The following is a 25401-nucleotide window of genomic DNA, read 5'->3' on the forward strand; positions in this document are numbered from 1 at the left end:
CCCTTTCTTGAAGATCAGCACCACATTGGCCTTCTTCCAGTCTTCGGGCACTACACCAGAGCGCCAGGAGTTTTCAAAGATCTGTGTCAGAGCGCCAGGAGTTTTCAAAGATCTGTGTCAGAGCGCCAGGAGTTTTCAAAGATCTGTGTCAGAGGCTGGGGTAGTTATATATAACTGTATAAATAGACCATAGAATAACACTTACAGCCATTATCTAATGTATACAGGTAAAATCTTACTCAAATGTTGAATTAAAGCAATTTGCTATCTTCAGCGCTGCTGGAATTCCATTGACCATGTCTGTAATTCAGCTAGACTTCCTCTGGAAAATTGAAAGGCCAATAGCAATGAAACTGTTATTTTAATGATTCAAAATGCAACCAAGGAGTCTGGTGAAGGGCTACAAAAGTGGTGAGTGGGATAGGCCACATGACTTATGAGGACATGCTGAGGGAACTGGGCTTATTTAGTTTAGAGAAGAGAAGACTGAGGTGGGGATTTAATTCCAGACTTTAACTACCTGGAGGGCAGTTTAAAAGAGGATGGAGCTGGACTGTTCTCCGTGGTGGCAGATGACAGAAGTTGGAGAAAGGAAGGTTTAGGTTAGATAGTAGGAAGAATTTTATCACTAGGAGGGTAGTAAAACGCTGGCACAGGTTACCCAGAGAGGTGTGGGAATCTCCGTCCGTGGAGGTTTTTAAGACCCAGCTAGACAAAGCCTTGGTGGGTTGATCTAGTTGGGATGGTCCTGCTTTGAGCAGAGGTTGGACTAGATGACCACCTGAGGTCCCTTCCAACCCTAATTTTCTATGCTTCCTATAAAATACCAACTTTAATAAGCATTGCAACTTTGCCATCTAATATAATGACTGTACCTATTTGGTAATTAGGGTTAAAAAGCATTTTATCAGAATACTTACTAGGGAGATTTTTTTTTGTCCCGTGCCGTTCCAATAGATCAACTCATGCTAGCCAGGAAATCTACCTCACTTGCCTCCGTCCCCGTAAATTTCTCATATTGGATCTATCCAAAATCTTCTAGATTTCACCATAACGCCTCACTTTAGTCCAGCAATAGACAGTCTTAATGCCTGCCACACAGTCGCTTGTAAAGGATGTTGTTTAAGGCTTGCTTTCTCTTTGCTCTAAAGTAGTTTCCCTCAGTCTTACCCTTGGAACAAGTTGTAAAAGTCAGTGTACTAGAAATGATTACTTTGATTTTTAAAACACTAATAAAACATTTCCATGGTAGAGGGATGTATGTAGTAGGTTTCTTTTAAAAAGGTAATACTGTAAGGAAGTTCATTGATTTTTATCTGTTTCTTATGCCAAAATGATATTCAAAATCGGAGCATACAGTCATATGTGCGTAACTGGAGTGAATCTTTTGGGTTTAATAACTAGCATTACTGAAAGCAGTGAAAACCTGCATGTGTTCAGTACCACTTCCCTAAACTGATATTAAGGACTCTGCTCAATAAGAGTATCAAAGAGCTCCCTCTATTTTGCACTTGTATAAGCTCATAACATGAGTAGCATACAGAAACTTTGCAGTCATTCTGCTCACTCACCGTGCCTGTGCTTAGTCGTAATGTCATATGGCTGCTAGATGACTACGTAATGCTTTTTTTTGTTGTGTGGAGAGGAGGAAGTTGGGAAGGAACTGCTATTACCATGTTGTGGTTTACAGGCTGGACAAGCTGATCACAGGATTCTTGTTAATCGTGGAAGTATATTATGCACAGTGAATTCTCTTGAGTACTGTGAAAAGCAGAGGGGCTGTGGTAATGCAGTAATAATGACATCCTATAGTATACTGGAAAGCAGCCTCACCTGGATTTTGAATGATGGTAAAACCCAGGTTCGATGGCTGTTCTAGTCTTGCTTCTCCAGAGTGTGGCTGGCTGGCTGTTTTTAGAGTCCAACTATCTGGAAATGCAGCTGTCTGACCACACCCTGTCATTTACATGGCTTCCTAAATAGGTTTTTTTTTCCCTACTCCTTAGAATGAGTCTGCAGAATTTAAATGTTGAAAACATCAGTGATGAACTAACAGCAGAAAGCGGTGCCTTCCTTTTCGCACCACCAGACCTTACAGGGAGACCTTCTATTCTTCGTCCATCACAGAAAGAAAATCTGCCACCAAAAAATGTTGTAAAATCTATGAAGGTACGTATGTGTGGTTACTCTGGCTTCTTTCTGTGATCTTACTCGCCTGGTGTGTGGTATCTTGGAGTTGCAGAATATTCGAATTTCTTTTTTTTTTTTTTTTTTAATTTTGTCCTCAAAGGTAACTTTTCACACTCCTCTTCGGGATCCTCAGACTCACAGAATCCTGAGTCCTACCATGGCAGACAAACCAGAGACCACTCTCATTCTCAAGGACTGTGCAGGAGTTATAGGGGATTTTCATCTAGCTGCAATCAGCACTGTTGAGTGAGTAGTGCAGATTATCTCTGAGGTTATCTGGGGGTGATCAGTATGTATAAAGGATGGCTGTCTCCCATTAGGAAGCTGCCTAAATCAGCTCTTGCATAACTTGTTCTAAATTGTCTAAGGGTAACCCCATGCTGTAGTTAAATGTAAGCAGAGGAGCTTCCACACTTGACATCAAGAGATGCTGGAAACAAATAAAGTGAAGCAACATTCCAACTTCTGGGTTCAATGTCTAGCAGCTAGTGATGCTAAATGAATCACTTGACCTCTCCCTGCCTCAGTTTACCTAGTGTGAAATAATTAATGCTTCCTTACTGCCACGGAAGTAGACAGAACATTGTTTTTTTCTTAAGCATCTTGAGTTCACAAAGGCACCAAATGCAGACATGTAATATTAAGCTTTGCGTTTCTGTGGGTACGCTTGGGATTTTTTTGTTTGTTGTTTTCCTTGGGGCTTTAAAGATTGTAATAGAAATAGGAATTTACGACATTAGTCTGAAAGTTCTAGACCAGGGGTCTCAACAGAGCACCCATGAGCTAGGGAATTTGGGAGCATGGCTTGCAGAGGTCAGGATCCACCACAATCTTGGGGACCTCTTGGACATGGCTTTTGGTGGCAGGAAGGAGAGTGAGGGCTGTGCTGACACGGCCCCTCTCACACTGAGGCTGCTTACCCAGTGGATTCAGTCTGGAAGTAGCCCGAAAGCCAAGACCAGATCTGGACCATGGGGTGTGATTTGACATCCCTGAGATCAAAAACAGTTCATCGGGTGGCTAACAGAAGTTTGACTGGGGAAACTCTTTGAGAAGATTATCAAAGAGCACATCTGTGATGGGCCAGCAGCAGGGATGATGCTCAAGGGCACCCAGCACGGTTTCATTAGGGGCAGGTCATGTCAGACCAACCTGATTGCTTTCTATGGTCAAGTCACAAAAGCATTGGACACAGGTGTCACGGTGGATGTAGTCTTTCGGGACTTCAGCAAGGACTTTGACGCTGTCTCCCATCCCATTCTCATTTAAAAAAAACTAGGTGACTGTGGCATTGATGCCTACACAGTTGGATGGATTGCAAATTGGCTGAAGGGTTGCACTCAGAGGGTAGTGGTGGACAGGTCTTTTTTGACCTGGAGGGAAGTGGGCAGTCGAGTCCCCAGGGCTCGATCCTTGGGCCCGCACTGTTCAGTTTCTTTATTAGTGACTTGGACAATGTGGTGAGAAGTAGCCTGTTTAAATTTGGTGATGATACCAAGATTTGGGGTGAGGTGGGCACGCTAGTAGGGAAGGACAGATTACAGCAGGACCTGGACAGGTTACAGGGGTGGGCTAACAAAAATAGGATGGGTTTCAATAGTGACAAGTGCAGGGTGCTGCACTTGGGCAGTAGTAACCAGCAGCACACTTATAAGCTAGGAAGCTCTCTTCTCGAGAGCATGGTGGCAGAAAGAGATCTTGGAGTCATTATTGACTGCAAGATGAACATGGGCCAGCAAGGCAAGGTCACAGTCAGTAGGGCTAACTATACCTTGTTGTGCATCCACAGATGCATCTCAAGCAGGGCCAAGGAGGTGATCCTCCCCCTCTATGCAACGCTGGTCAGGCTGCAGCTAGAGTACTGTGTTCAGTTCTGGGCGTTGCACTTCAGGAGGGATGTGGACAGCGCTGAGAGGGTCCAGAGGAGGGCCACCTGCATGATCCGGGGACAGCAGGGCAGACCCAACGAAGAGAGGCTACAGGACCTTAACCTGGTCAGCCTTTGCAAGAGAAGGCTGAGGGGGAACCTGGTGGCTGTCTATAAACTCACTAGGGGGGACCAGCAGGGTTTGGGAGAGACCTTGTTCCCCCTTGCGCCCGCCGTGGTGACAAGGAATAATGGCCACAAGTTGTTGGAGAGTAGATTTAGACTAGATGTCCGAAGGCACTACTTCACAGTCAGGGCGGCTAGGATCCGGAACCAACTTCCAAGAGAAGTGGTGATGGCTCCTACTCTGGGGGTCTTTAAGAGGAAGCTTGATGTCTACCTGGCTGGAGTCATTTTAGCCCGGTTTTCTCTCCTGCCCAGGGCAGGGGTCGGACCTGATGATCTGCAAGGTCCCTTCCGACCCTACTTCTATGAATCTGACTGTCCAAGTCTGGTGAGCTTAAATGTTCCTTTATTTAATATCAGTCAGTGCTCCTCAGGTTGCTTTCTTAACTTAAGCTAGTGTAGTGTATGAATATTTTGGGTGAGAGTGGCTGAGGTTCAAAACATTCTGGTAGGACACAATGAGTAGATTATTAGTGCAGAACTGCATCTCCAGGAAATTGCTAACTCCGTTTCAGCAGTGCTCAGACTTCAACACATACCCCCAGAAGGCCTGGTCATCTGGAGTTTAAGAGAAGATACTATACAATGGGGTTAGAGGTGTGTGTGGAGTAGTAGTCTAACAAGGAAGGATGCTGAGGATGTAACTTGAGCTGATGCTACAGTGAAGACAAGCCCTTCGGCTATGGGGTTTGTTTGTTTTTTTCAGTACAGGAATGATCGAGTCTTCAGTACCGCTCATGTATACAGTTATCTGAAAACAAAGATTGGTAGAAATTTGTTGTCAAACTGAATGCAAAAGAACTGAACAATCTTTGAGCAGCAGGAAAAGTTTGGTGGTGGGTTTTTTTTTTTTTACCCATGTAGCCCCTGTGGGTTTGACAGCATTTAGATCTAAATCTTCAGGTGTGAACAGTTGTAACTAAGTCATTACTTCTATGGCAGCTGAACTAAGCCAGACGTCTTAAAAGTGTGGGTTTCTGACACCTGCTCTTAGGTCAAGGAACTTTTTGTAGTAATAAGCAGCTACTGATTGTAGGGTACAGTCGTAACCGAAGGCAAGTGTAACAGCAGTTCAGGAGAGATTGCCCTTTTACATGTTCTCTCTCCTTTCCCATTGTCAGAATGAGCCGTATATTACAGCACTATTTAATACAGTGATTTATCCTAGAACTAAGAAAAAGGAAGTACTACAGAGTCATAAAATAAATAAATAATGCTTTATATTGTCTAGCTTTGTAGCAGGCATTTATTGGGTTAAATACCGAAGGAGGATGGGAGGGGCCTTAACTGCTTAGACAAGTCTCCGGTCTGAACTTCAAGGGAGAAGAGACTTCCGAACAGGGTGAGGAGATGTTAGTGGACTCTATCATTACTTTCAGTTGTTTCAAACTAGCATTTTAATGATCTTGTTCTTCTTCTGGTCATATACTGCTGTATATGATGCTTGAATGCCATACATAGAAATAATTATTCTTGCAACCCATTCAAAAGGGACACAACAATGGGAGGAAATCCTGTTTCAGGAAGTAATGTCTTAACTCTCTATAGTCTGAACTTAGGTTTGGGGAAACTCTTAACATGGAGAACATAATTTTAGAATTTGTAATGGGTACACAGAATGCTTCTGTGATCTGTTTGCTTGCTTAGAGAAGCCAGCCTTCTTGTCCAGTAATCTCAAGGTTTTTCTCTTTGCCTTCAACTTTGCTCTTCTGCTCTGTTATTCTAAACTATTAAAATCCAGTCTTTGAAATTCAACCAAAGCACAATGATCAGACAGAGCAGAGCATGAATGAGTCATGTTATAATTAGATACAGTACACTAATGTTCACAACTCTACACTTCTGTATGAATCATTTTCCAGGAAGGTGCACCACAAACTGCTGGAATATAGGAGTTTGTTAACACCAATTGGCTTGTAAGTACTGCAGTACCTATTAAGTCTATATGCAGGCTTTTTTAAAAGTTTGTACCTGGTAGTGCATCCCACAAAGGGGGAAGGATTTGTGGTAATTTGTACTTGCATAGAAACTGAGTTTATGGATATTAACCAAATGCCCTTTTCAGCCAGTCTTGTCAGCTTTTCCATAATGCATTTATAGCAACAGATATGTTGCCATGTGATACAAAAGCAAAGAAATTTGGGGCAATTTTTTTAAAATGGTGTCTTTACTATAACTGTATCATAAATTTTAATGCTGAGTTTTTCTGCTGCAGAAGTCAACAAGTAACTGAAGCTGAGGCAGGATCTACAAGAGTGGATACGCAAATGCAAGAGAAGGCCAGCTTTGCTCCTTATCCAGATGATGAAATGCCAGTGAAAAGCCAAGGTTCGTACAACATTGACTTCGATAACCTGGACAACATCAACCCATTCCAGAGTTCTGCTCAGTTGCAGAAGTTTCCAGAGAGCATTAAGTCTCCCGTTCAGGTATCTACCAGCACTGAAAAAACCTGTGAGGAAAATGATAGCAATTCACTGTCACTGGATGATGCGGTTTTTACTTCCTCACTAACTGCTGCTGTGCCAGAGCCTTCAAGGCTAAATGAAGACACTACAAGCTGTATGGAAAAAGAGACAGTTTCTCTGGTGTTGGGTGATGAGCCTAAGGTGATTCCTTATGACTCTGAGCTGGATACAAAGCTTGCTTCTAGTGAAAACAACCAGACTGATCCTTCTGAGACATTGATGCAGCTAAAAAATATTCTACCACCTGCAGAAGTGTCCTACAACTTCAATCCAAACAGCACTGACATCATAAATCCTTTAAAAACTGAGAGTTCAGAGCTTCAGAATTCTCCAGCAGCAGGAGCAATTTCAGCAAAAGAATCAAAACCTGTGGAAGAACCTAGTATTGGCAAGGCAGAATCCATCAAATTGGAATTTGATTTTGATAATGTGGTTAGTAAAAAGCCACCTCCTAAGAAACTAGGCAAGAAATCTGGAATTAAACCTCCGCTCAAAAAAGTGGTGGGAATCAAAGGAAAAACATCAGAAAGCTCTGAAGCAAAAAGCCAAAGTAAAACAGACGAGGAAATTCTGGTTCCCAAAGCATCTTATACCTTTGACTGGGACAAGCTAGATGATCCCAACTTTAACCCTTTTGGAGGCGGTTCCAAAGTGTGTGGCTCACCCAAGTGCCCCAGCACAGAAAAAGCTAACCTGCCAGAGGAAGAAGATCATGCCTTTCCTGAAAGAGAACTTCCTCCTGCAGAGCAGAAAGACAGATTAGGTGATAACAAGACAGCCGAGAAAAATGGGTCTGCAAGTCAGTAAGTAAAATCTGCATACTTGAACTCTATAGAGCTGTCTCATGCCCTCTTTTTTGGTGGGCAGGTGACTTTAAATGTATCAATTTAGTGTCCTAGGCAAGTAGCTAGTAGCTGACTTGTAATCCCTTGCTTTCACAGCTGGTGCTGCTCTGAGGGTTGGTATCAATCTACAGGTTCCTAAATTGCTAGACTTGACATCTTGACTCTTCTTTGCCATCAGTCAACTAAGAGAAAGGCAAAGGAGAAGGAAAGATGATAGACAAGTGTCTCTGTTTGTTCTCCTTTTCTGACTGCCTCTACTTCTCTGATATAAAGCATAAAGGGAAATGAAACAGATATTTATTACTTTATCTCAATGGCAAGTTCTGAAGCTTAGTGGGTATTCACTAAATAGTGGTTGGTTTCTGCATTTTGCTATTAATGGATAGCTTTTCTGTTGTACAGTCCTAGGGGGAAAAATCCTCAGTTGTCTCTTGTAACTAACTTCCCTTTCTACGGATACAAGCCAAGTGCTAGCTTCGGGGTGTGGGGGCAATTTAAGACCCTCTACAGCAACATTCTCTAAGTGTTGCTGTCTTGCAGCTTACAGACTGGGCAATGGATATGCTGCACGTACATGTTTTGCCTTCAAGTTGCCCCATCAACTTTTGCTTTAACTCTTTAAAATTTCCTTTGCCACAATAACATCAGGGGAATATGCCTGCAAGCCATGGGTTGGGAGCCACTGAACTATGCGTAGGCCCTACAAATTTTGGTTCTGAATACTTTTGTCAGGATAAATGTTCTCCATAGATCTAGAATCACATAATGAGGAGATGCAAGCTTTTCTCTGCCCCAGTTCATTTTAGGGTGGAAGAACAGTTTTAATTACTCAAATGCCAGCAACTTTACTGCTGGACACATTGGCTGCTTGTCCAGTGTAGAATCTCTTTCTAGATATATTCATTTGACAGAAATATGTTTGCTATCCTGGGCTCAATCCTTGAGGAATTTCTTAACTCTTCAGTTGGTCAATTCACATCTCTTATAAGGAGGCTTTACGGACTGTTTCTAGAACATAGTCCAATGTTAGTAGTCAAGTTTTCCAATTTTTGGAGTGGTGAAGGGAGGGCATGGGTGGGGGTAGAAAAGTTCCCATAAGGGTTCAGTTGCAGGGGAGGAATCGAATGTACTGAACTGCTGAGGAAAGTGGAATGGTAGGCCATTCTATGGTGCCTTTATGTATTTCAGATTTGGCAGAAAAGATTGGAGGTATAAATTTACTGTGTCTTAACTGCAGACCATATTTTAAACATCACGTTTTTCATTTGACCGGAGTAATGTTGTTTCATAGATTTCATAGACATTTGGGCTGGAAGGGATCATTGAGTCCAGCCCCCTGCCCCAGGGGCAGGAAGTCAGCAGGGATCATAGGATCTCAACAAGATAAGCATCCAAATGTGTTTTGAAGGCGTTCAGAGTGGGTGCTTGAACCATCTCAGATGGCAGCCTATTCCAGACCTTGGGGGCTTGGACAGTGAAGAAGTTCTTTCTTATGTCCAGCCTGAACTGGTCACAGTGGAGTTTGTGACCATTCGATCTTGTCATCCCTTGTGGGGGCTCTGGTGTTAGTGATGGCCTAGTGCAGTCTCAGACAAGGTTTCTGTGCTGAAGTGATACCTGGGGCTATGCAAATCCTATATGTGAGTGAGTCGGCTGTGGTTGATTTTATCCATCTGTCTGTCTTCAGGGAAGTGATTAAGCAGATTGTAGCTGAAGACAAGCCTATGGATCAAGCAGAAGTAGAGTCCTCAGGAGAACTAGCTGTGGTAATGTATAAACTCAAGATTAGCCAGATCTTGGTTAAAACTGTATGCTATTAAATAGAAAACTGCTCTGTTTTTCAGTGAAATTCTTATTCCCCTTCCTCTCCTCCTTCCTCCCTGATATGGTATGCTATATGCATGCCATATAGTTTCCACAGGCTGAGATTTCAGAAGCCTAGACGCTTGTTTTTCCTGAAATATAATGAACAGTCTCTCCTTTGAAAAGAGGGATTGGACTCTCTAATTGTACTACATTGTGAATAAAGTGACCAAATTGATGTTGTGGAACATCTCGTCAGCCAGGAGTGTAAAGTATACAGCCCTGAAAATTTTTAATTGAGGATGGGATCTTGCATATGTCATTCTTATCTGTAATGAGGATTTACATATCCTGTGTTGAACTGCATCCTGGAGCCACTAGAAGTCTTTTGTCCTGATGGACTCTGGGGTCTATTTTGGTAACAAACCAACCTGACCAGTACTTCTGTCCTTAAGGGTGATTATGGAACACTCAGAGGGACATTAGATCTAAAAAGTCTCTTCCCCCTCTTCCTGAAGGAAAAAACAAGTACAAGCCCACTGAATAGCTCACCAGTTGATGTCCCTGCTGCTTTAACTGGTAGTGGAAAATCCTTGGTAGCTGATGAAGAACTTGAATCCAGTAGCAAGACAACTGAAATAGCAGTAGACTTAAATGACCAGACTGCTGGCCCTGAAGCTGAAGAGTACTTCAGACCTTCTTCAGAAGGTAAGAGCAGTTTCTCCTTAATTGCTGAGACAAACTTAAAGGCATGTTTCCGTTTATTACGGGAACATATTTGGTTACTAATTTTAATTCTCTACATCTTATCCTGTTTGTTTTTAAAGTGACACTCCTCTAAAGTCAAACACATGATTGAACACAAGAGATATTTACAGGGAGGAAAAAACTGCACTTGAACTGTACTGTACATTGGAAAACCTGCTTCGTGGTCTGTTTCCGTGAACAGTTAATAAGGTTCCTTCATTCACTTGTACCACACAGTAGCTTTCTTTGCTTTTTTTTAAAAAGGTTGTCGTGGCAGTTGGGGTAGGGTGGAGGCAAATGACTATAAAGCCACAGTAATTACATGGTGGGTACTAGAAGAAGGGGAAGTACCCAAAACTAGTTTGTTTTTGGAAACGATTGGATTTGAAGCCAACAGTGTCTGCAAACAGCAATTCCACAACTCCTTCCTAACTTCTAGCCCTTTTGCTTCTACTCTTTTCAACACTGTCCATTAACCGAAACAAAATGTCCATAGAACAGTTTCCTAAAAGGGCTCTGTGGAGGCTTCTAAAAGCTGTGCTCAAGAAACGAGAAGCACAGTGCACACGTCTTTTCGGTATGGTACAGACAGGGAAGATGGCTCACTTTTAATTTAGGTCCCTGATCTCAACAGTGACCCTGCATTGATGTAGACTTGACTTAAGTAACCAGAAATAAATTTAGATATAGTCCAAGCAATACCATCTGTGGAGTGAAAATCCTTTTTTTTTAAATGGGTTTCATTGGCAGGTTGCAGCATTACAAAAGCACATGTGTTCACATTCAATTAATAAAAGCACTTAATAATAGTCTTAGGGCTACTCAAATGCAGACATACAGCTATAGTGATACAGATGCAGTTTTTCTGCCCTTTCTTATTAAATACAGTCTGGGTATGGGATTGTAATTTGAAAAAATATACTGTGTAGTGCTCAAAAGATCACGTTTAGTTGCAGTCTAGATGACTGCCTGTTGTGTTTTTTTTGTGTAAGTGTGACCAAATGAGCTTACTGTTTTCTGTCACTAAAACATCTTAATACCAAAGTGAAGCTGGTATATTGGAAAATGACTATGCTAACTTGACATAGTATCTGGCTGCTTATCATTTAACTATGTCAATTTGCAATATGCTAAAAATAACATTTGTACAAGAGCAGTGTCCACCTGAGCATGCTTCACAGCTTAAAGTAGGCTAACTAATTTTTCAAATGAACATAAAAGTTCTTGAATAACTACATGTATTTGACAGTAGAGAGAGGTTTTTTCCTTGTTTTTTTTCCCTATCCAGGCTGAAATTCAGTTGTCTTTCTGCTACAACTTAACCTCTTTAACAGGAACCGATGGACAGGGATTTTATCAGTTTCCTTTTGGTGTAATTTCTGAAGCTTTGTTGATAGTGTGCATAACAACAGTACTGCAATGTTTATATCTTCACTGTATTAGTAATTTCCTTTTTAACTTCCTAGTTTTAGGAGCAAGCATAGAAATAGACTACCTGGAACAGTTTGGAACTTCTTCTGTAAGTATGGTGCTTAAACTGTTGGGCTTCCTGAGTTGGGAGGGAGGGACAGGGAGAGAATAATAAGGTCTGTCAAACCTGAGATGTCTTGCAAACATTTCAGGTTTCAATTGTCTTAGTTTTAGGTGCTATTCTAACAATTTGTCTGGTTTCTTGGTCTGTCCCTTGATATATGCAGGGCTTTGGAACATCTCTTGTAAGCCAGGCCTTCCACATTACTAGACTTGGTCTGCCTGAAATAAGGAGTACTCGTCTGCCTCACTCCACATGCAAAGTCCAGTGGCTACAGGCTGGAGATGACCATGCACTAGCAGTGATGAGGTGGACAAATGTCCATTTTAATGCACACTTGCCAGGGGCGCCTTATTCCTGAAAAAAATTGTCAGTATGTTTGGGGCAAATTTCAATAAAGCGAAACTTCCTGTGAACTGGAAACCCTACTCTGTAGGCAAACTCCAGAGAACCCTTTTCCTACTAGGCTACAAATTTGAATCTGATCCAGCCAGTAGTAGACATGAACATACCATGTAATGGCTAAGTTGAGGCAGTGGGTTAAGACAAGTCCTGGTAATCCTACCATGATGGCTGTCATTGTTGGCAGTTAATCAAGGCTGAGGTTGACACATGAATGCAAATAAAACTAACTTTTCCATTTCATGTTGCTGTTGCAGACCAGTGATAAGGTGGTAGCAAAACATTTGTGTAAGGTTGCTCTTACACAAGAGAGAGCAGAGGGCTTTGAGTTCTGTGGTGGCTGACCTATCTCACTATTTCGTTGCAGTTCAAAGAGTCTGCTTTGAGGAAACAGTCACTGTATTTGAAATTTGACCCCCTGCTAAGAGACAGCCCCAAAAAGCTGGTTCCTGGTACCAATGAAAGAAACTTAATAAATGCACCACTTCAAAGTGGGTATGTATAGACTAAACCAAAGTAAATTGCCTAAACTCTGTTCTGAGTTTTCTGTTGTCTCTTTTTTTTTTAAATTGTCTGTCTACTTGTTTCAGGCCTATTGTTGAACTAAGTGAACTTCCTGGAGAAACCATAACGCCTTTAATTGAATCTTTTCAAAATGAAGAGAAACCTAAAGGACTGGATCTTCTGGGAACTTTCACAGCTCCAGTAAGAACAACTGAAGTGTTTGAAGCTGCTTGTTTGGGTTTCTGGAGGGACATCTGCAATGGGAGGATTAGACAGAGTTTATCAACCTCTTGTCTATTCTGCATTTTTGAACTGCTGTGGGTCAGGGTATTTCCAACTGTAACACCAGCACCTTCAAACCAGATGTGCATGGGTACAGTTGGTAGATCATGAGACTAACAGACTAGTAGTGTCCAGAGATGTCAGATAGCTTAGTACACCTCTGCCTCTGAGCTGTAAAACTACAGAAACCTATTCAGTCTTTAGGTATTGATTCCTTTTACAAAAGTCCATAAGAATCTAGGTGTGTGAATCTCTGCATGGGCTTCAAATGAAAGTAGTATGCTTATAAACAACAAGCAATCATACCTGGAATGCTGCTTCAATATTTGGTAATCAAGTCATTAACGTAGGTGCAACATTAAGTGAATGTAATTCTCGATGTCAAAACAGTTCAAAGGAAGCCTTATTTAGAGACATTGCAATGTTAGATGGTGGTATTGTTAGACTGCCGCTTCTGTATGATGAACAGCTTCCGCTGAGGCAAATACAATCACATGCTCAAGATCTGTTTTCCACCCCTTTTGGAATCCTATTGCAAACCGGCATAGTTTTCAATTTACATACTGTCTTTCAGACCCTAAAGGTAGCATAGGCTCCCATTTTAGTAGTAACTTTTTTTGGGGGGGGGAGGGGCAGAACCTCTACTTCTAAAATAAAGTCCATATCATCTGTGCCAAATGCTACCTTTTTATATTTAATCACCTTTGTAAGAGTTCAGATTGGTGTACACCTCTTTTGTCCTTGCACTCTATTCAATTTGCCAAGGGTAGCTGTTGTGTGTGATTAGACGAAGACCAAAATGCAGCATATTTTACCATAGCAGTTCTGCAACATAATTGCTAAACTAGAAAAATGATTAATCAAGTTAGACAAATAAATTTTTCTTTTTTCTTTTGAAATTACTTTTAAGTTAAGTTGGTATCTTTAAAAATCTGAATGACCTATACAAAGTAGCTGTATTAGTCACTTAAACTCTTTTTTGCTCTCTTTATGCAGGATGCAGTTCTTCTAACTCTGGATATCCCAGACAGTAATGTTTCACAACTTGCTCCTTTTGCTGCACCTGCAAACACTCCAGTTGATGCTATTATAGATGTGCTGAAATATAGCCAAAAAGACCTGGATGCAGCAGTTGAAGTGGTTAAACAAGAGGTATGACATTCTTAAATAGGGAATAAGCATTTAAGGGTACCATAGCTCTCTGTTACAGAGAATAAAACCCTATTCCACTTAAGCTCTGAAGAAGAGTAGATCCACTCCCAATATCTGAGCACTTACTCTTGGAACACATTTCATTATTTGATGACTTGTGAGAGAACTTGTTGGTTAACTCTAATTTAAAAGGAGAATTTTAATAAACAAGAACTTGTCACACCTCTCTTGCCTCCTAAAAGTTCTCTACTCAAGTATTGTTTAGCTGCACACGCTGGCCAAGTTCTGTATCTGATACAGGCCAGCTACCTACACAGACATGCTTACACACTTTGTTGTGTAAAAGAAACTCTCAGGTCTAAATTTTTTTTACTGACTTTCCTGTTCATTGGATTCTCCCCTGGCTCTTGTAATGACAGTGAGTGAGTGCATCTGGACTGTCTCTGCCCTTCATTGACTTGCTACCTATTTTTGGCTACCCCTTCCCCATATTATTTGTTTCATGAGGATCTTGCTTCACCATCATCTTCTGATATGGGGCAAGGAACAATGACCTGACATAGGAAAGATCTAGGCTATATACTCAGGAAATGCTTCCAAGTAAAGACTGCTTAGAAGTGGAACAAGTAAGAGTGAATGTGCTTCTGGCAAATCCTGTGGTCACACTAGGTTGGGTAAAACTGAACCCTGTGTTTTTTACAGCTAGGCCAGATGGTCTCTTTCCAAAAACTTAGTAAAGTTTTTGCCCTTTTGAGGAAGCCTACTCCTGGTGGTCTCAAAGGGACCAAGTCATTCTGATAAACATTGCCTTCTGTCAAGATCTGTCAATTTTATCTTTCATTTCTGTTTCAAAGGTCTTATGTTTGTATTGATTCCTGTAAAAGAAACCAAAGACTGTTTTATTTTAGGTTCTCGATAAGCAGATGGAAATTCTTGAGTGGAAGAAGAAACACAATATACTCCACTTGGAATACCTAGAAATGGGGTAAGTGCCTGCTAATAGTCCAGCTTGGTTTATTTCCTTCAGTTGAATTTTTTTCTCATTTTATTCTCAACATTCTTTTTTAGAAAAATTGTTGCAGAGTTTGAAGGGACAATAACTCAAATGCTGGGTAAGTATACTTCTTACCTATCATTGACAGAGAGAGGCCCTGGTTTCTACATAAGGGACACCATTAAGTACATATTTTTAGGTGTTTGTTTAAGTTATAAGGTTTCCTTATTGTAAGCTGCCCTGAGCTTTTTTTGGGAGAGGTGGTGTATGAATTGAATAAAAACTATATTTACTCAAATATAAGATGAGTTCCCCACCACATTCATTATTTGGGGAAGGAAGGGGAGGGACCTTTGTTTTAGAGTCAAATATTGGGGGAAGGGAGGGGAGCAGCAGGTGGCTATTGTGGCTTTCCCTGTGCTACCTCTGTCCTTTATGCCTGCCCTGCATTGCTCTGTCGGGTCTAATTGACCTTGTATGCACTGAGGCAGAATTTAAGCTTCAAACTTCTATTTAGGTGAAAAAATGCTATTTTAATCAGCCATGCCACAAAACTGATTCAGTGCTTATTACCTGTCTTGAAAATAAGGTTCAACACCTCCCACTCCCATTTAGATATGTTTCAAGGTGGCCTATCTGGATTGTTTCTGAGCATGCCCCATATATAGGTTTCCAGTTCCTTAGGCAGGAACAGGCCATGTTTAGTGGCTGATGTCTACATTCATCTAGCTGACAAATACATGAGCCTCAGTACAAAATGGTGGTGGGGATTCCCAACTTTTCTCCAGTACCTTAGTGGTAGGAGTCCTTCTAGAAGGCCATGTGTTTTTTAGGGCTGCTTCTGACTGATGTAATTCAAACTAATTTCTCCAAAGAGTGCCCTTGTGTTGAAACCAGCCAGCCAAGTGTTAATTTGTGGGGTCAGTAGGAGAGCAGGCAAGCATGACAGCATCCTTATTTGGATAAACTGAATTTTTTAAAAAAACAAACTCTAAAGCATTAATAGTCCAGGGAGCCAGCAAGCAGCAGTGTGACATTGTAGCCCAGTTGAGGCCTTCTGGGAGAGGAGACTCCTGGGTTCTTGTCCACGTTGCCAGGACTGCTAACACTTACTGCTGCTGGCAGGGTAGCATCCTGAGTCATCTGGATCTTGACATGAAGGAAGCAACCTCCTTCACAGTCCTGATTTGTCCGCTGAAACTGAGGTATAGTGTCTGCTGCTGGCTAGCTGAAGTACAAGGTGCTCTAGGTTCTGTTGCAAGGCTCCCAGGTCTCTCTGCTTGCTCTATAATAAACTTGATGGCCTAATCCTGTCTGTTGTGATAATTTGCTGGGGGCAAGGCACCAAAATTTTAGTGGTGCTTTAAATTCCTATTAGGATCAGACCTTAAATTCTTAAGAAAGACATGTTGCAAAGCTGTAGCTGCCTTTCCGGCTCCTTTAAAGGGAAGCTTAACAATGTGGCATAGTATTCAGGTAAACATTTCAAAGCAGTGATTCCTGGAGTATGCCAATATGGGGTGCTGTGAGATCCCTTTTAGGGGTGCTGTGCATCATTAACACTGTTGGGTGTGCAACCATCTACACATAGTTCACAAGATAAACCCAGAGAATTCAAACCAGAATCCATAATGTGAAAACGGTTCTGACCTGTTGTGGTCTTCTGGAGTTCTTTGTAACAGCACCATTGCTGTTTTTTTTGTAGTTTAAAAAAAAAAATTAATGAAAGCTAAAACTTGGTATTTTCCAAGGGTTGTTTTGAGCTAAATCTAACATGCAATGCTTTGAGCCTAAACAGGTTAGCCACTGTTTCAAAACCTTATTGAGAATGTACTTCATTGAGGTATGCTGATATATCAGTCCATCTTGTATTAGCACAAATAAAAGGAAAACTGACATTATTGGCCATCAGCTTTTTTGGGCTGATTAATGTCATTGATAAATGCTGTGTGCATGTGCACAGCTGCAGCAAGCACATGGTGGGAATGCAGCCCGGCAGCTTGGAGGGCAGCCCCCTGCTGGGGCTGTGTGGGGGGAAGGAAAGGGTGTGTGGGGGGGGGATGCAGATCAAGGCCCCCACAGTGAAGGTAGGAGTGGGGCAGGAGCAGGCACTGCCCCACGGGGGTGGGGTGGGACAGTGTTCAGGATGGAGCTGCAGGTGGCTCATCTGGGAAGCAGGGGTGAGAGGACTGCCGCTGCTGTGCACACCCCTGGAGGAGGCATGAGGGGCATGTGCCCCCTGGATTTGTGTGTGGGCGAGGGGTCGGAGGCTGTGTCAGCCTCTTCCCAGCAGGGGTGCTGGCCTGGGTCTGCGCTTGGGAGGGGAGGGGTGGGCAGCAGCGGTGCTGGGAGTGGGGCTACGGGGTGGCTGCAGGCCCCCTGTAGTGGTAGCACTGGGACACCTGCAATTTTCCCAGTGTTGCCGCTGCCCACTCCGCCCCTGCTGCCCCAAACACAGCCCCAGACCACCCCCTCCCCTGAGAAGAGGCTGCAGTGGGTAGCCTGCCCTTGCTTTGTGCACAAATCCAGGGGGCATGTACCCACTCGTGCCTCCCTGAGGGTGCGTACAGCAGTGGGAGCCCCCTTCCCTGCCCCCTGGATGAGCCACCTGTGGCTTCATCGAACACTATGATCCTCCCTGGCTGGGCAGTGCCTGCTCCAGCCCCACTGCCTCCCTTACTACAGGGGCTTTGATCTGCCTCCTTGCCCCTTCCCCCTCTGTGGACTTCCTGGTCAAATGCTGCTCTTCAAGCTGCCAGGCTGCATGTTGGCATTTGGATTGGTATCAGCTGATGTGGCTGGTTAATAATTGGCCATTGGTATGGACTAAAAATCTTTATCGGTGCGCTCCTAGTACTTGGCATACCAGCATCAGGCTGGCTGTCTCCTCGCCCCTCCCCTTGCCTCTGATTTATCAGCACTTTCATGCATCTGTTGAAGCAGCACATGGCTCCTGCCCTTACTACCACATCTGGGTGTCAAAATGGTAAAATTTAACATGTAGCATTGGACCACCACTACAGTAGAATGAGAGTAACTGATTTTTATAGTTAAATCCATTCAGTTTTGCACTCAAATTAGTAAATGCCTTGATTATAGACATGCCTGGTTCCACTGTCTAACATATTTTGTGAGTAAATAAAGATTGACTCCCTCCTAATCTGCCTGTCCTCTCAATCTGGCCCTTGACTCCTTTGTTGCCCGAACAGGGACATTCTACTTGTATGTTAATTTTTATTAAAGAGGATGAGAAGAATTTAAAGGGCAACCTTTCCTGTATTTCTGTTTCAGAGGATGCTCAAAAGCAGAAAGAGATTTCAAGGAAGGAAATCCAGAAGGTGCTGGAGGAGAAACAGCAAGTTGTGTGTGACCTGAACTCTATGGAGAAATCTTTCTCCGATCTCTTCAAGCGATTTGAAAAACAGAAAGAGGCACTGGAAGGTTATCACAAAGTAAGATAATGATAAGATGCGGATACGGTAATTGCAAGAAAGTGAGACTAGGTCTCTGTCTAGGCCTAGCCTGGGAAAAATGGCAGAATTCTAAGATACCTTGGAGAGTCAGGCTTTTGGCTGTGAATGTTGGGTAGTTGTTACCAATTGTAGGGGAAGTCTAGCTAATATATCTGAAAGATCTCCAACATTAGCTGTGAAGTGGTTTCATGGTTTTGTAGTTGGTAGGGTCGGAACGGACCTGAGCAGATCATCAAGTCCGACCCCCTGCCATGGGCAGGAAAGGATGCTCTGGTCAAACGACCCTGGCTAGGTGATTGTCTAGCCTCGTTTTGAAGACCCCCAGGGTAGGGGTGAGCATCACTTCCCTTGGAAGTTGATTCCAGATCCTAGCCACCCTGACTGTGAAGTTGTGCCTCCTGATATCTAGCCTGAATCTACTCTGTCAACTTATGGCTGTTATTCCTCATTACTCCCAGTAGTGCTTAAGGGAACAGGGACTCTTTCACTGCCTTCTGGTCTCCCTTGGGAAGTTTATAGACAGCCACCAGATCCCCTCTCAGCCTTCTTTGTGGAGGGTGAACAGGTTCAGGTCCCATAGCCTCTTCTCATAGGGCCTACCCTGCTGGCCCTTGATCATGTGAGTGGCCTCCTCTGGACCCTCTCGATGCTATCCACATCCCTTTTAAAGTAAACTTTATTGCACCTTGCTAACTGGAGGTACTCCATACTTCATGTTTGGCTGCTTGTCTTAAAATTTGTATCAGAATGACTAGCGGAAGTTGTCTCCTTAATCAGTGTGGCTTGGGCAGAAAATAGTGCACAGGGTGTCCTCTTACTAGATTATATTGGCTTCAGGTTCAAGTGAGCTACCTATTCCAGTGTATTTGAAGGAGTGACTTGGTGCCAGAGTTTCTAGTGTACAATATTGGTTCAAAACTTGCATATCTTTGCTTGTTTCCTCTAATTCAAACTTGAAACTGGCTTGGTCATTTAGGGTCTGAATCCAAGAAAGGACTTCTTCCTGCCTATTTACTCGTATTTCTGTAGCAGTGTTTATCAGAATGCATCCAGGAACTGGGGTGGTTCATTCACTGCCAAAAGGGGATGTGGGAGGTCTGGTGACTCTTCACAGAGATCTCTGCTAGGTTCTGTTTTGGATAGTGGGGCACTTACTTGTCTCTCCTCCCCAGCCTTCCTGTTTTGATTTAGTAGCTTCTGCCGCACTGCAATATTTAATGCTTGTAGTAAAAAATATGATTCATTAGTCTGAATTTCTTGTGGGCTTGCATGCTTCCTGAGAGAGCCTGGATCTAGCTACTCCCCAACTCCTGTATTGATATAAGGAAAGAAAAACTGTACAGGGACACCTTTATTTTTGTCATTACCTTCCTAAAGAAACAAGCTCTTATGAAAATGGTTCTGAGATGCTGGCAATGATAAATAAGTCCAAAAGCAAGAGAACTCATTCCCCGTTGCTACCACTAACCAATATGTGATCCAGCAAGGGATTTTAATATCTGGTTTTAAACATGTGTGACATGAAGGGTCCTCATATAGGTAGAATAACTGCAAATGCAGACCTCACACTTTGAAGCTATGTACCCGTGCCTAAGAAGCTATTAACTGAACTTTTATTGGATTAGAATGAAGAGGCTCTGAAAAAATGTGCTGAAGATTACCTTGCAAGGATTAAAAAAGAAGAGCAGAGATACCAAGCACTGAAGAAACACGCTGAAGAAAAGCTATGCCAGTGAGTATGGAATTATAAGGCACTATCAGAGAGAACTTGTGGTTTATTTACTGTATGCATATATCAGTGAAATTATAGTAATTTAACCACAAAATGCCCATTTTTTATTTGCTATTTTCATTGTAACAAATGTCTGTTATCTGTATTCCAGTTGTATTGATGAAATGCTTAACTGCATAGGAATGCTTTAATCTTGCTGTGTACTTCACAAAAGAATTATACTCAGTTTTACTGTATAATTGATTAAACTGACTAGAATATGTCTGTTATAAATCTTCTAAAGCAGCCTTGAAATTAGTAACTCCTGTCACTTTTAAGGCTGCTATTAGAGACCTAAAGTGCTCTCAGAAGCAAGGTAACTAAGTTAATAAGGTAGGGGGAAGACAGTCCAGCTTGTACCTCCAGTTTACATGCATTGCTTGAATAAGTGCATATTCCACACAAAGGGTATAGACCTGAGATATGCACTTAAACAGCGTGATATACAGGGTGAATCTGTCTCTACTGAAATAAATCTCTACCAGGGTTATGATTTCACACTCTAGTTCCCAGAAGTTAAACTATTTTTAAAGTCCAAAAAACATATTTAACCTGATTTTAGCACTTTGACCAGTTAGTTTGAAGTCTCATTTTAAACCCCAGTTGTTTTCATTCCAGAGCAAATGAAGAGATTGCCCAGGTACGAAGCAAAGCCAAATCGGAGACATTAGCACTGCAAGCCAGTTTGCGCAAAGAACAAATGAAGGTCCAGTCTTTAGAGAGGAGCCTCGAACAAAAGGTTAGTTTAAGTATTTTGCTATATACATATGGAATGGCAGATTCATTTTCTTAGCAGTAGCAGCGTTAAAAATGGACACGGGTGACAGCAGGCCACAAACTCAATGCAAGTCAATAATATGATACCATTTAAAAAAAATTGCATCAATGGAAGTGTTGTATGCAACATATTGGAAGTGCTGATACCACTCAGCTGGCATAACAGCATGTATTTTGTGTACAAAGAAACTAGAGACAGTCCAAAAGAAGGCAGTGAAGAAATCCTATTTTCCCATCCTAGAAGCAGGACCAAAATGTATGGGTTTAAACTGCAGCAAAACATCTAGATCGAATCTCAGGGGGCAACTTCCTAACTTGCTTTGAATAACAAATATAAATTTAATTTACCAGTTTTAAATATATTGTCAAGGTAATAGAATCAGCTTCCTAAATGGACACCTGTAAACCATGAACAGTAACGTTTATTGATTAGTCTTTTTCTTTCCTTAATAGCTTTGTATAATAAACGTATTACTTTGTGACTCTAGGATTTCATCCTTGTATGTAAGTCATGTTGTCTTATCAGTCTGGCTCATTAAGGGGTTCTTTAGTTGTTCATATAAAGACTTTCCCTGTCATGAGGCAGCAGGAGCAGTGCTTAGCATTAGTTTTCCTCTTTACAATAGCCCTGTAATGAGAGTTAAGTGCAGAGTTGCAACTTTTTCTTCTGTGATACTACCAATTCAAAGGCATTTTTTTTCTTTTGGAGAAAAGTCCCATACTCAGCCCATCTTCCCCAAATTCACTTCTAAATTGTGCAGCCTCTTCCCATTTATGGCTACAAGTACTAGCTAGAGATACCACAGAGTAGCAGTTGAGGCGGAGCAGAGTGGTGGATTGGGCAGAGGAAGGAAATTGGAGTGGTCCTTGGGGAGGGAGAGGTGAGGCTTAATTGGTGGTGCTCCTTGCCGAAAAGGTTTGCCCCCACTGCTCTAACAGAATGACAGCATTGAGATTCAACATTGTTCCTACTGCAGTTACTGAAATGGGTCTGCCGCTTGGGGAACTTTTAAAAATAAGCAGCAGGAAGAAGAATTTGGAAGTAGTAGCAGAGACTTTCCAGGTATGCTGTCCTGCCCAGAAAGACTAGAATATACATTTCAAACATTGCCTAGAGGTTAAAGAAATATGTGTTTGTTCACTTCAAAATGTGAAGAAGCCCAAAGAAGTTTTTCTTGAGAGAGGCCTGTTTTTATCTGCTATAAAAGAGTCCTACAATTCACCAGCATTTACAATGGAACATCTCCTCAAGGTAGTGCCGACTGATTTCTGACTCTGGTGACTGCAGTCATGTGTTTTAGGAGGTCGTGACTCGTTAACTTTTTTTTTTGTCTTTTACCAGGCGAAAGAAAATGAGGAGCTAACAAAAATCTGTGATGACTTGATTTTAAAGATGGAAAGACTTGAATAGCTGAACTGTTTTTTGTACATATGTCTAGTCACTTTCAGTTTCTCTTTTCTGTCTTCTTTCTTTGTATGTTCAGTGATTTTTTTTTTTTAATTGTGTGTAGAAAATAAAAATAATTTTCACTTGCATTTGTTCCTTCCTTAGTTTTTATAAGAATTAAGCAGGATCTAAGCCAGTGGTTTTCAACCTTTTTAGACTCGAAATAGCCCTCCATAACTTCTGTGAATTGAGTGACATGTTATTTCAAAAACTAATTCACGTATTAGTGCTTAAATCCTGGCAGAAAGACCTGGCAGTGGGGATGTGGGAACACCCAGGCAGAGACGAGCCTGAGCTTCCGTTTATCTCCCAACACCTACTTACTCCTCTCACATTTTGGGACCTTTCAAAAAGAGCTGGTGGCACCCCGGGGTCACCCAGCACCTTGGCTGAGAATTGGTGGTCTAGGCAGTCAACCTTTAGTTGTAGTGGCTTGCCTTAAGTTGGGTTTACTCTAGTGAGCATGCAAGGTCATGTTGAGGGTCTACAGAGGGTCATTGTCAGTCAGAGCAAGCAGTCAATCCAGGCCAAGAGATGTAAGGCAGTAACAAACTTTAACTGGCATTGAAGCAAGAAGATTCTAAGCAGCTTCACCTAGTAATGCCATTCATAGATTGTAAGGCCGGAAAGGACCGCAGAAGATCATCGGGTCCAGTCCCCTGTACCAGCAGGAAAGATAACGGGGTCAGGTGACCCCAGCAAGGTGACTGTCTAGTCTCCTTTTGAAGATTTGAGAGCTTGGACACCCTGACTGAAGTTTTTCCTAATGTTGAGCATGAATTGATTTTCCAGGTGTTTGTGGCCATTACTCCTGTTTTTTCCCCTCAGGTGGCCTGGTGAACAGCTTCTTATTGAGCCATTGATGTACTACCCTAGTGTAGCAGTAAGCTGCTACCAGGTCCCTTCTCAGCCTTCTTTTCTTGAGGCTGAAGAGTCCCAGATCCCTCAGCCTCTCCTCCTATGGCTTGCTGTGTAAGACTTATCTCATATGGGTGGCTCTTCTCTGGACTCTCAAGCTTGTCCACATCCTTGTTAAAGTGCGGTGCCAAGAACTGGACGCGGTACTCCAGCTGTGGTCTCACCAGTGCTGAGTAGAGCGGAAGAAGAATCACCTTGGTCTTCCTGGAGATGCATTGATTGATGCATACCAGCGTGTTTGCACTACTGGCTACAGCATCGCACTGCTGGCTTATATTCATACTGTGGCCTATTATTACTCCCAGGTCCCTTTCATTTGTGGTGCTAGTTGGTTTGGCGCCGCCACGCTTGTAGGTGTGTTCAGGGTTGCTCATCCCGAGGTGAGGCACTTTATGTTTCTCAATATTGAACTTCACCAGGTTCTGATCTGCCCAACTTGTCAGCCTGTCTAGGTCTGCCTGTAACTAGCTTATCTTCAAGCCTGCCCACATTCCCCCATAACTTGGTGTCGTCCACGAACTTGGCCATTGATGGGACCAAGGGCCTGCAGGAAGCTAGAGTCTTCCAACCAGGGCTGTGGCTTCTGTTGCCGTGACCTGGTCTCCTGCTCTCCCACTAGAAACCTTGCAGGAGGACCCAGGTTGCTGGGGCTCAGATCTGGCCAGGTGCCTCGTTGCACTACCTCATGGGCCTCTACCTGCAGGTGTGAAAAGTCTGGGTTCAAATCCAATCCATAACACTTGCAATAAATAAATTATTAGCCTTGTCTGGTAACATGGAATAAGTAGGTTTCAGATATCTAACTGGAGAATTCAATGGAATGAGACACTGGTGTACAGGTTCATTGGCTTTTTCTAAAATAATAAATATGCACAACTTGTGGCTGCCTAGTCCCTTACCCATAGTACTCCTGTGGCTGATGAGCTGTAGCTGATTATCTCAAAGTAGTTGAGCCAAGAATTGGAGTGCTGATACCCACCTGGTAACTGCCTGTTTCTGAGTTCTAGAGCTCGAGCAGATCAAATGGATGTAGGAGTACGGGTGATTTGAATGGTAAAAACCAGCAAGGCACAGACGCTCCTATGCAACTCAAAGTTCTTGCTAGTCTTCCCTATTTCATCAGGTGAGACTCCTACCTTGTGTGGACTTTATAGAAACTTTATACAGTCTCCAAGCATGATGCAGGATTCTCCTGGTGTTCTGCACCTCATGAAAGATTATAGAACCAAAAATACTGTTGCTATTTCTACAGTGGAGGAGGTGTACAGAAGCTTCCTGACTCACCTGAAGCTCCTCGAGCTCCTTGCACACTTCCATTTGGGGTAGCAAATGAAATGTTTTCATTGCACTTGGTGGACATTAACAGAGCTTGGGCTACTACTTCCATAGGACTAAGCTGTTCAGAAAGTCTCTGGATCTTCCAGTGGACAAGTTCTGAAGGTGCAGCAATGTAAGGCCAAATATTGCCTACTGCAGCAGTTTACAACCTTTTTAGACGAGGCACCCCTCCATAGCTTCTGTGAATTGAGTGGCACCCAATTTCAAAACTATATATTACAGTGCTTACCTCCTTGCAGTGGGGCTGAGCAGTGGGAATAAGGACAGAGACAAGCACGAGCTTGCCCTTATCTGCTCATTGGTCTGCTGTATTTTGGGCCATAGAAAACTTATGAGATGCTGAAGTGAATAATGCCAAAACCCAAGCCATTTCCTTAGCATCCCTGTGTAATGTCCCCATAAGTGACATCTGCAGGGAAGCCATCTGAAGCTCCATCTAGCCCTTCAAAAATGTGCCACTGTGGAAGCTGCTAGAGCAAGTACTACAACTGGCAGAGCAGTCCTATAATTCCTGTTTCCTTGATAGGACTGGAGGCATTTTTGGATGTGTAAATATTGCTCTGGAGTGACCCACAAGTAAGAATGTGAACATGGACAGTTATGCAGAAGAGCAAACATTTTGGATGTCCTTGAGAAGTATTGCACATTTGAGTCTCACCCTCCTTTTCCTCTTCACTGGAGTCTAAATGGACTCGCATGCTGCAGT

The 25401-nt window shown here is 42.6% G+C and overlaps 1 protein-coding gene across 2 annotated transcripts; it reads left to right on the plus strand.

Annotated features, from left to right (window-relative positions):
- The first annotated feature begins 1986 nt into the window (after positions 1-1986).
- On the plus strand, positions 1987-22517 carry TACC3 (transforming acidic coiled-coil containing protein 3). Of its 2 annotated transcripts, XM_019553346.1 has the most exons (15): positions 1987-2169; positions 2291-2436; positions 6459-7514; positions 9244-9322; positions 9878-10067; positions 11573-11625; positions 12407-12534; positions 12630-12744; positions 13822-13977; positions 14886-14962; positions 15046-15089; positions 18263-18423; positions 20070-20176; positions 20834-20954; positions 22335-22517. In XM_019553346.1, exons 1-15 carry the CDS (start codon positions 2008-2010, stop codon positions 22401-22403), a joined length of 2664 nt encoding a protein of 887 aa, XP_019408891.1. In that variant the 5' UTR covers positions 1987-2007; the 3' UTR covers positions 22404-22517. The 2 variants fall into 2 exon arrangements, with proteins under 2 accessions (XP_019408891.1, XP_019408892.1); XM_019553347.1 differs by lacking the exons at positions 1987-2169; positions 2291-2436 and adding an exon at positions 5520-5585.
- Positions 22518-25401: the final 2884 nt, after the last annotated feature.

The sequence above is a fragment of the Crocodylus porosus genome, unplaced genomic scaffold (genome assembly GCF_001723895.1).
Source record: "Crocodylus porosus isolate Cpor-Errol unplaced genomic scaffold, CroPor_comp1, whole genome shotgun sequence".
NCBI classification, from domain to species: domain Eukaryota; kingdom Metazoa; phylum Chordata; order Crocodylia; family Crocodylidae; genus Crocodylus; species Crocodylus porosus.

Coding starts and splice junctions, on each gene's coding strand:
- TACC3 (XM_019553346.1), top strand. CDS start 2,008: ATGAGTCTGCAGAATTTAAATGTTGAAAACATCAGTGATGAACTAACA. Junction 10,068..11,572: donor CTTCAGACCTTCTTCAGAAG/GTAAGAGCAGTT, acceptor TTAACTTCCTAG/TTTTAGGAGCAAGCATAGAA. Junction 12,745..13,821: donor TGGGAACTTTCACAGCTCCA/GTAAGAACAACT, acceptor CTCTTTATGCAG/GATGCAGTTCTTCTAACTCT.